We start from the raw sequence: 10,469 nt of genomic DNA on the forward strand, positions 1-10,469 counted from the left end.
ATAAGACTGATGAATCACAGACCTGTACCTCTGAAACCAATAACACATTATATGTTAATTAATTGAATTAAAATAAAAAATCCAGCCAACTAAGCTTTAAGCTACAGCCAAAAAAAAAAAAAAAAAAAAGTGAGTCAGGGAGGTCCAATCCCTGGTCTTATGGGGTAATCATTGCAATTGCAATATTTTGTGCACAGGTTTGCAAAGTGGGGAGTACAAACTGCCCTGGGGCACTGAGGAGGAGCACCAGGTTTGGGGGTTAAAGGAGGTTCTAATCCTAAAATCCTAAAATAATTGTCAAAAAGCAAATAATCCGTGAACATTGGTAAAGATACCTCAGCCACTCCTTGTGGATTATGACACAAATAATTTTTGAGCTTTTATACTGTGCCTGCGCTGTGGCATGCGCTATTCGGTGTGTGGGGATGTATTTGTGTGGAAAGCAGATACAATCTCTGTTCCCACGGGCCTTAGGACCTAGTGCAGAGAAAGCGATAAATGGACAAGAAGACTTCTGACGATGATGAGCTTCCGAAGGAAGCGAAACAGGGTGATGTGGTGAGGATGGGTCTGTGGGGGTAGATATGTTGCCCAGGTTCCTCAGGGGAGCCTGCACAAGGAGGGGACGTCTGAGCAGATACCTCAGTGACACGAAGGAGCCAGCCTGGGGATGAGAGAGGGACAGCAAGTGGCCAGTGCCAAGGCTTACAGGCAGGAATGGCGTTGCCATGTTCATGAGCAAGGGAGAAGGCCAGTAGGGCTGAAGTGAAGTGAGTGAGAGGGAGAGTGTAGAGGGTTCAGAGACGTGGAAGTCCTGGAGGGGTCAAGCAAAGGAGGGGAATTTGAGGCTGTGCTCAGTGTGTCTCCCCAGCAAGATTCTTGTACTGTCACCATCCACAGCTCTTCCACTGGGGTTGGTGATCACAGTGAACGACATGGGTGTCCTACCCACAGCCTCTCCCAACCCTTAGGACTATTTGTGTGTCTGGGTGTTGGCTTCAATATTCCTTTGCTTCTTACAGCCAGTTCCTGTGTCTCTTTTTTGGAAGACTCCCCCTAAGCTCCTAGAGTCCCTTTGCTCCCAGACAGGCGTGTCTGGGGATTATGACCTTCCTCGGGACCCTTAACCAAGGACTAAAGGCTACAGGAACATGAAAGTCTGCTCCCTTCCCTCAGGTTTAGACAGTTCGGAGACATAATCTACACTCTGGAGCTCCCCTTGGAATCACACTGAGGCTGCCCTCTGGAGAGCTCTTGCTTTAGATAGCGCCCTTGCTTGACTTCTCCGGAGAACACCCACTTAGTAAGTTGTCTGCCTCTCGGCAGCTTAAAATGTGAGTTGCCTGCCCCCCACCCCCCAATTTTGGATTATAACCATTGGTATAATGTGATTGTTTTTGTTAATTTGAAATGGAATTAGATGAAATATTTCAGAGCATTCCCAACTTCTCAAAGTTTTCTTCCGAATAGTTTCCGTTGTAACAGCCATCAAGTGGAAAGGATTTTGTTTTTTATCCGAAGGCAATTGTCTGTTTTTACTGATTCCGGTGGATTTGTTTACTATTTAATTAAGTGAAACATTTCCAGAGAGTTATCTATTCTCACTCTTCCAGCTCACAGAGTAGACATTAATCTTAAACTGATAAAACTATTAAATGATTATTTCCTGTTCACACACCGGGTCAATCAAATTATGGAGATTAAACAGGGGAAGAAGATGGGGTGTTTAGCAGGGTATGATCTGGCTAGATGTGCTCTCCTTCTGGCAGAAGAAGCCTATGAGCTTAACCATATATTTTCATGTGCTAATCCTTGTGGCTTTCATTTCCTACTTCTAACAAAGTCTGTAGCTATGGTTTGCACAGGAATTGGAAGCCAGCAGGCCAGTGTGTCTATGTGGAATCCCTCTGTCCTTGAGGGAAAAGTAAAATCAGATTTATTAATTTTGACTGGTAGATTTCCATTTATTTTAGAACTTTTGGGGCATTTTAATATCTCTACATAAAAAGCACTTGGATCTTTTGCTTTTAAAAATTCTCTGCAGATCGTCTGTCGTCCATTCTTCCTTTCTTCTACCCCTGTCCTTTCCTTCCTTCTTCTTTCTTTCATTTATAGAAAAGCAAATGTGAAATCAATGTCTATCTGAAAACATCACAAAACATAGTTTGAAGTCATTAAGTGGGTTTTTATTTCCTTGCGGTACAATCATATGCCTGTGATAGCCTGTTTATCTTTAGCAGTTTTCAGTCTGAGATTGGACATAGTAAATGTTCAGTAAATATTTCTTGATTGCATGAATCCATGGTATTATATCCTAAGCATAATCCTAAAATATTATTATTGTGATTTTCTCGGCGTGCATGTGTGAAGAGAACCTTGGTCTCCAACTCGTAATTCCAGCTCAACTCTTTGCCATAAATATGACAACTATACTGGAAAAATCATTTTTAAATCCTTAGATAGACTGTCTTTGTACATTTCCCAAAATAAAGTTTCGCTCCATTTTGTTGCAGTGAAACACCCATTGGCACATTCCTTTTGCCTTTAAATATCTCTGAAACACTTGGATTTGACCTTCGATTTCACAATACATTGAGGCATGCAATTATAAGACAATAACACATGCTTTTTCATGCCTGAAAATAACTCTGAAGTCAAGCTGTGGCATTAAAGCACAGTTGGAAAATTGTACATCCAATCAAATTAAACCAATAGTGTGTTTAATTTTGTATTTGCTATGTAACTGAAAGTAAGGGTGTCTTCAACTTTTTGTTTGTTTCTATTCTGGAAAATTAAAGCAATTGAATCAGAAATTGATTAAGGAAAAAAGGGCAAATAAATTGTTTTCTGTTCGTTCCTTAAGTAATCTGCCTTATCTCTTACTTTTGAGTGGGAGTGGGAAATAGTATTAAAATTTATCCTAGGAAGGGTGACCATGATGACTGCAAAGCTTATCCAGAAGGTTGAAATGTCTATTGGGTTGTATTCCCAGGCTGGCCAGCCTGACGGTCCAGATTGTTTGAAAGCAGACTTCAACTGAGTAAATTTTAAAGATCTTATTGTCTTTATTCAGTGATTCATGAATTGGACAACATCCATTCTAGCAGATAGGAAGGAACTCTGAGGAGCTTTATAAGCAGAAGGGAGCAGGAACAAGGAAGTTATATTAGTCAAAAAGTAGATTATTGCAAGGTTACTTTTCCCTAAAGGGTAACATGGGTTTATCAGGTGGATTATTTAGCTAATGCTGATTGGTGATTCCTGATGGGCTAGTTTAAGTTTTCATATCTGGGAGGGCTGACAATGTATTTAAGTTTGGTAACTTGGGGCTTAGTATAAGTGACTCCATTTTGGGCTTGTTGACTTGTTTTCAACGGGATGGTTGAGTGAGTGCAGGGGCTGCACCGCCCAATTCTTGCTGAAGAACTTGTGACTGCATTTGACCCAACTGGGGATTCAGGTGGCAGTTTAAAAGCTTTAGGAAATCTGGAAATCCAGTGAAATTTTGTGTTTATCTTTGACACGTAATGCTTATTTGAGGGTGGGTGGGGCTTTCTCTGGGCTCTTAGGGGGATGACACATGATGAGGGAGGAACCCCTTGAATTAGCAGCATACAGTTAAGGATACTTGTCGAGAAGACAAGTAAGAGGGCATAAAAGCATTAGTTGGGCTCTAGGTATTTGCTTAAAGATAAATCCCCAATGGGAACACTTTTTCTGACAAGCAGAATAGTGTATTTATTGGGACAATGGGTCAGAATATTTGAAATCAAGGGTGACTCAGAAGACAGAGGCTCATGGGCTACCATACCTATAAACTACGCCCTAAATGTGTCTGAAGACCTTTGGATGAAAAATAATAAATGCTACTCACGTATTTTTTTTTAAGATTTACTTATTTGTTTTAGAAAAGGGGGAAGAGGCAAAAGGAAAAGGAAAGAGAGAATCTCAAGCAGACTCCCTGTTGAGCACAGAGCTCAACATGGGGCTCGATCCCAAGACCCTGAGATCATGACCTGAGCCAAAACCTAGGCAGACATTCAACCGACTAAGCCACCCAGATGCCCCGAAATGCAATTCATATTATTATTATTATTGTTGTATTATAAATAAATGTTAGTGTTTGCATACTTAAATAAGTATTGTAAAGTGACTTTTGCCTGAGAATATTTTGGAGGACACAAACCAACTAAAGTCTTCTCCTCCCGTTCATTTTGAAAGGCAGGAGATGTTAATTCTGGGGCATTGATGTTTTACAATGCCTGATCAAGACAAAAAGGTGAAGACCACAGAAAAATCAACTGATAAAAAACAACAAGGAATCACCACCAGGTAACCCCTTACTGAATCTTTGCTAATTAGTAACTCAGACAGTGGCCAGCAACCTGATTTAATGGCTTTTTGAGAAATAGAGCAGACCCTTGACAATGGCTGCTCTAGGTTATGGTGTTTACTGAAATGTTTGATCATTTCTAGAGTTCTAGTGTATATAGGTTTCCACCTATAAAATAGGCCTGGGGGGGGCAATGCCATCCGTGGGGATGACGAGTTCGCCTGGAGTCTTCAGTTGCTTGATGTCGTGTTCTTCTTTCTTCTAGGGACTATTCAGATCTTAAAAGGCTTCGTTGTCTTTTGAACGTCCAGTCAAGCAAACAACAGGTAATGTTTTCAAAGACTGTGGTGCATTAGTGAAAGAGAACTCACATGTTTCCCAAGGGACTTAACATGTTTATGAACAATAATATGTATCTGCTTTTCTTAGTTCTTCAAGATGTTTTGTCTTTCTTCATCTGGCTGGTTCTCTCATATCTGGTTCAGGTTTTGACAACAGTCAGCCATCTACAGCCTTCTCATTCTCCTTTCATGGCTGGGCCCTGCTTTATTTTCTGCTTATTGCCATGTGTCCTAATTACCAAAGCCCTTCAGTCTAGAAACAGTGTACTGTTCTGTTGAATGCCCAGTGTTTGACTCTTTGGAGCTTTAGGGAATTTGATTTTTTCCCAAACACTGATTACTGGGTTTCCTTTCTTCTCCCCTCCACCCCTCCTCATGCTGCCCAGTTCCTACAGTCCTGCTCTTGACACTTGCTGCACATTTTATCTCACCGAAAAGAGGGGAAAGGAGTAAATTTGGCTGTTTTTATGATAGCATTTTTATATTTTTATTACATGGAGAAAGAATGGTATGTCTGCTAGAATTTATCTTGAAACTTTTCTTTTTGGTTTTGTTTCTGTAAGACTTGGGAGAGTCCTGAGATTCGAGGCATTCATGAAGATTTGGGGAACAGCACAGCAATGCTAATGCTAATGTTAACAGTAGACACTCATTATCATTAACTGGCAAATGGTAGGGATGCTGGCACCGAAGTCTATTATGCCACACTTGTTTAAATAAATTTGTTTAACAGATCAAGTGGTGGGAATCCTGATGGATTTTGTTATACCCATCAAACTAATTGAGAGCTACAACATTTTTATCTATTTATTTATAGTCGAGAATGACTTTCTAATGATTTGATGGCACATAAAGGCCATATAACATAGCTCATATTTAGGGAATGTTTACTATGTGTCTGGTACATCACCCTGTTTAGTAACCACATCCCCCACTTTTATAGAGTAGGAAACTGAGGCACAAGGAATTAAGTGACATTCTCAAGATCATACAGCCAGCCAGCTGATAGCTGGAAAACAGATCTGAACCCAAACACTACATCTTTGCAATATATGCCTCTAGCCACTGAGAAACCTTTTAAATGACTTGGGAAATTAAATTCCAGTTCAAAAAATAGTCGGATAATCCTTGATTCAGAGTAAACATGGTCGTTAAATATCTTTTCACCTATCAATCCTTCTCCATTATTTAGTCTATGGCCCCATGAGCAATTTCTTCCCATCCAACGGTGTCAGCAGTCACTCTTGCTCTTTGTCTATCTCTGCCCTGCTAAAAGAATCTCCCTGGCTTGCTGCTCACAAGCCTTCATGGATAGGTACCCCAAATCCCATCCATTCTTTCTTAGAAGGTAAGCGAGGTAACTCAGCATACGGTTTTGGTTGTGGCTCCCATTCTTTCTCACTGTACATCCTAAGATGTAACCATGATGTCAAAGACTTCTACTGTTTGCTTTTACTATTCCCTTCTCCCGAAAATTGGCCCCTCTCCCATTCCTTACTATCAAATCTCATCTATTTCTAAGACCCAAATTGAGTGATACCGCTTCCACAAATAACTTTCCTTTATTTTGCATTCTGGAAGCAATCTTTCTCTTCCCAAAGCAATCTTTCACGGTTGCAGCACTATGTTCTTCCTTGTTTTGGAAATGCTTGTCTACATGTCTTATTTCCAGATGAGATTATGTATTTCCCAATGCCAGCAACTTTGACTTTGCCTCTGGTTTACTGTATCCTCCATTTGGTGGGTTCTTGGTCTGTTTTTGTCAAATTGAATTACGGTTTAAGAATTGAATTACGTCATGGTCATGTATAACTTCATGGCCAGAATAAAAGAAACACCAATGGTGTTGTTTTAAAGATTTATTTATTTATTTATTTAAGAGAGCGCGCAGGCATGAGTAGGGGTGGAGGCAGAGGGAGAGGGAGAGAGAAATCCCAATTAGACTCTGTGCTGAGTGGGGAGCCTGATGTGGGGCTCGATCACTACCCTGAGATCATGACCTGAGCTGAAACCAAGAGTCAGAAGCTCAATGGACCGAGCCACCCAGGCGCCCCACAAAGGGTGGTTTTTGCCTCTAATTTTCCAACTTTGAAGCCCATGCTGACTAGACCTATTGTGTCTCCTTTCACCACCACTTTCTTGTTAACACCTGGTGGGGTTAACTAAAGTGAATTTAACAGCTCCTCTTTCTTTAACCAATTTTAGAATTTGCAGTTTGTTGTCTGACAAGTTTGCATGGCATAGCTTTTTGTGAAGTCTTTCACATGTATAAAAATGCATATTTGTAATGCTTGAATTATTCAGAAAGTAGGTGGTTCTAAGAAGAAATGAAAATGTCCTCAATGATATGAAGGTCCCAAGGTTCACAGAATTCATTTCTAATTCTGTTTATCAAACCTTAATTCATTTTTCATTTTGAAATAATAAATGTTATTCTGAACACCCTATTCTCCTTTTATTTGAATAGTATGGAGAAGAAAGATATTGGAAAGAATAAATCAAGCATTTATTTATATCTTGCTTGTTCCAGAAAGAAAGTAGGGAGGATTTTTCAAAGATACACAAAGTATGACAGTTTATCATAAATTAAAACTAGGGCCAATGAAGAAAGAAGAACAGGGTTGGGGACAAAGTAGAGCGAGGCACACAGAGATGCCATCAAAATATGCAAGTGGGTCACACATTTGGCTCTGAGATTTTTAGCAGTCAGTTTGAAAAGAGAAATTTGGGAGTAGGGCTCACTCACCTGAATTTCTGATCTAACAAGATCTGGCCTGTTATTTGCAAATGGACCAAAATGGCCAATTAATCGGTTGCAGAGGAAATTTACTTTGTGGTTTCGGCAGAGAATCGCAAAGAACTGAATGTCCTTTATCTGAATCTCTAATGAGCCAAGCCACTTCTCTATTGTTTCCTTGTGTTCCAATGTTCTACTTTCTTTCTTTGTCTTGACTGTTCTATCTCTGTGTGCCTTGTTTAACCACATTAGAGCTTGCTGTTCTGTTGGACAGTCCAACAGTGGGACAGAACACTGAGGGGGCAGGGTTAGAATAACCATAACCCAGTAAAGACAATTAATTCAAGGAAAGGAATTGCCCCAGTGTTGTTGAAGCAAAGTGAAATTACAAAGTTGGTTGGAGATTTCACCAGAGGTTTCCACAAATCTTGAAGTAATCTGCCAAGAGCTGGAATTCAGATTTCTTCCCCTACATTCAAAGTCACAGGAAGCTGAGAAGTTGGTTCGCAATAAGTAAAAAAGGTAGAAGAAAGAACAAATGAATTCATTATAGACCAATTAATGATCTTGAAATGAAAGAGGTTTTGATAAATACTGTGGAAAGAAAAGGCATAAGGCACAGTTCCTGTGTTCTGAGGGATGAGGTATGGGAAAGGCAGTCACAGCACATGAGAAGGCAAGACATGAGTCCTGCATGAGTGGTACGGACGGGGGTGTATGGATTTTGACAGGCATAAGGAGTCCACTTTTAGTTCGAATCACAGGAAGGAGATGGTTCTTGGAAAATGGGCCGGTTTTGCATCAGTGGAATTGGTGGAAAGGCATCCATCAGTGAAGTGAGTAAAATAATCAGATATCTGAGAAAGGGCAGTAACAAGCATTTAAGTGAAATGGTGGCAAGACGTTCCTGTTGGAAGTAGTCATACCTACAGCTGGATGACATTGTGCAGCGTCTGAAGGCCCATCTACACATTTTGTATTTGATCCCATAAGCACTAGGGAATGTTGACATTTCCAATCAGAAGTGACACAATCACGTTTTTAGGAAAGTCCTTCGTTTCAGTCTGTAAGTCTCTTCACTTTCCACTCATACTATTCAAGCTGCTCAGGTGCCTCTCATTTTCTAGAGCACACGTAGCTGTCCTCTGTCTTCCAGCCCATAAAAGTCTGTCTGGAGTACTCTGAAACACTCTTGGCATCCTGGTCCATGGCCCTCCCTGTCTCTCCTTTACTTTCTACTGCAACAAACCCTTGTTCACTCATCTTGCAGCCTGTTCTCATGCTGGTTCACCCCTCCCCCACCCCATGGGACTCTGAACTCCTTGAAGGCAGAGGCTGTGGTTGTTCTGCTTCCTATATGCCCAGTGCCTCATCACACTTCTGACAAGTTATGTGTCTGCAACAAAAGTGTGGAACGGATGGACGCATCTAGAAGTGGTGAACAATGCAACAATTTAGGAACGAGACAGAAGATAAAGTAAGCGTTCATTCAAGTTTCCCCCTTGAGTCCATACTGTGTGCCAGGCTCTGTGAGAGGTGCTAAGAACACAAAGATAGACAGATAGGATGCTGCCCTCAGGGTGGCCGTGTTCAAAGGGAAGAGGCTGATGTGTAAACTAGACAGGTGTGGTAAGTGCTATAAGAGAGGTCAGCGTAGTAATGCCACCAGGAAGGGAGGGAACCGGTGTGCCAAGAAGGCTGGGGCAGGTGCTCAGCAGGAGGCTGTTTGAGCTGAGCCCTGAAACATGATCGGGAGTCGCCATCTACAACACACGCCCAGGCGTGGAGTGGTCAAACACTACGGTAGTTTCCGGGACAAGTGACCAATTCAGTGCAGCCAGAACTTGGGGCCCAGTTTTATATTTGCCTGACCTGTTTGGTTTATTCATTTATTTATTTACATTATAGGGGCTAGTGGATTCTTATTTTAGTCCGTGGTAGATATCTTATCAAATCCTGCATAGCAAATCGTTCTAAAATTTAGTGGTTTAAAGCAACACTGATCATTTACTGTCTCTCACCCATTTCCTGAGTCATGAATTCAGAGCAATTGGCCTGGAGGGTTCTGGTTCAGGTCCCTGATGGGGTTCCTGCTAAGTGCTGTGATCCTCTCAACACCAGCCGGGGCTGGCAAGTGGGCGCTGTTTGTGGGTGAGAGGCCTCTCCCCAGGGTTGTTTGTCCTCACAGCATGAAGTCTGGGGATTCCCCCAGAACCAACCCCTCTACACATTTACAGAAACAGTTTAGTCCTTTCAAATATTGTGCAAAGAGATGATGCTGGACTGGAGGACAGGAACAGAGCACAGGGAGAGATTTTCATCTCAGCATGAAAAAAGCCTTGGGCAAGAGTAGAACTCTGAAAAGCAAGAGGACTGACTCAGGATAGTGTTTCTCAGCACTAGAGATACATGCACAGATGGTGGAGGACTGAGAATGTTGGAGAGGGAGGCAGGTTGCCTGGATTTGAATACGAGCTCTGCCCCTTGCTAGCTAGGTGACCCTTAGGCAAGTCACTCAGCCCCTGTGTGCCTTAGTTTTCTCATCTAGAAAATGATATTTATCTCATAGGGTTGTTATAAGGATTAAATATATTTAATACTTGCAAAGCACTTTGAACAGTGCCTGGCATGTGGTGAGCGCCATGTAAGTATCATCTATGATGATGGCGGTCATGAAGATGAATGATGGTTGGGTCCTGTGCCTTTTGAATAGGTTTTCAAATCCAAGTGCCTGCAAATCCATCACTCATGGGAAAGGACAGGACACATTGTAAAATGATCTCTGTCAATTTGTGTTATGGGAATTTATTATGTCCAAAGTTTCAGATGTTGGGTTGCCCAGAATAATCTGTCAAATGTAGTATGCTTTAGAAGAACTAATGGCTTAATGTGAAGAAATCTGTAAGGGGCGGCTCACATGGATACCCTGATGGTGACAATCCCAGGGGGTGAGCAGTATCATCCAGGTTTTACTGGACCTCCTACAGTAGATGTTGAAGAATACGGAGAGCCCGAGGAATTGGGGAGGCAAGGGAAAAGGCTCTGGGTTTTGAATTGG

At 41.6% G+C, this 10,469-nt stretch overlaps 1 protein-coding gene across 2 annotated transcripts in view; it reads left to right on the top strand.

Annotated features, from left to right (window-relative positions):
* The window catches only part of NEK10 (NIMA related kinase 10), a 219,997-nt gene that overhangs the window by 11,211 nt on the left and 198,317 nt on the right, over nucleotides 1–10,469 (top strand). For both annotated transcript variants that reach the window (XM_045774471.2, XM_087870152.1), the window contains exons 2-3: nucleotides 4,222–4,332; nucleotides 4,599–4,659. In XM_045774471.2, the coding sequence (XP_045630427.2) occupies nucleotides 4,259–4,332; nucleotides 4,599–4,659 (135 nt within the window). In that variant the 5' untranslated portion in view covers nucleotides 4,222–4,258. The remainder of the gene's footprint in view (nucleotides 1–4,221; nucleotides 4,333–4,598; nucleotides 4,660–10,469) is intronic.

This window comes from Ursus americanus, chromosome 20 (genome assembly GCF_024610735.1).
Source record: "Ursus americanus isolate L20-20 chromosome 20, mUrsAme1.1.p, whole genome shotgun sequence".
In the NCBI taxonomy this organism is placed as follows: domain Eukaryota; kingdom Metazoa; phylum Chordata; class Mammalia; order Carnivora; family Ursidae; genus Ursus; species Ursus americanus.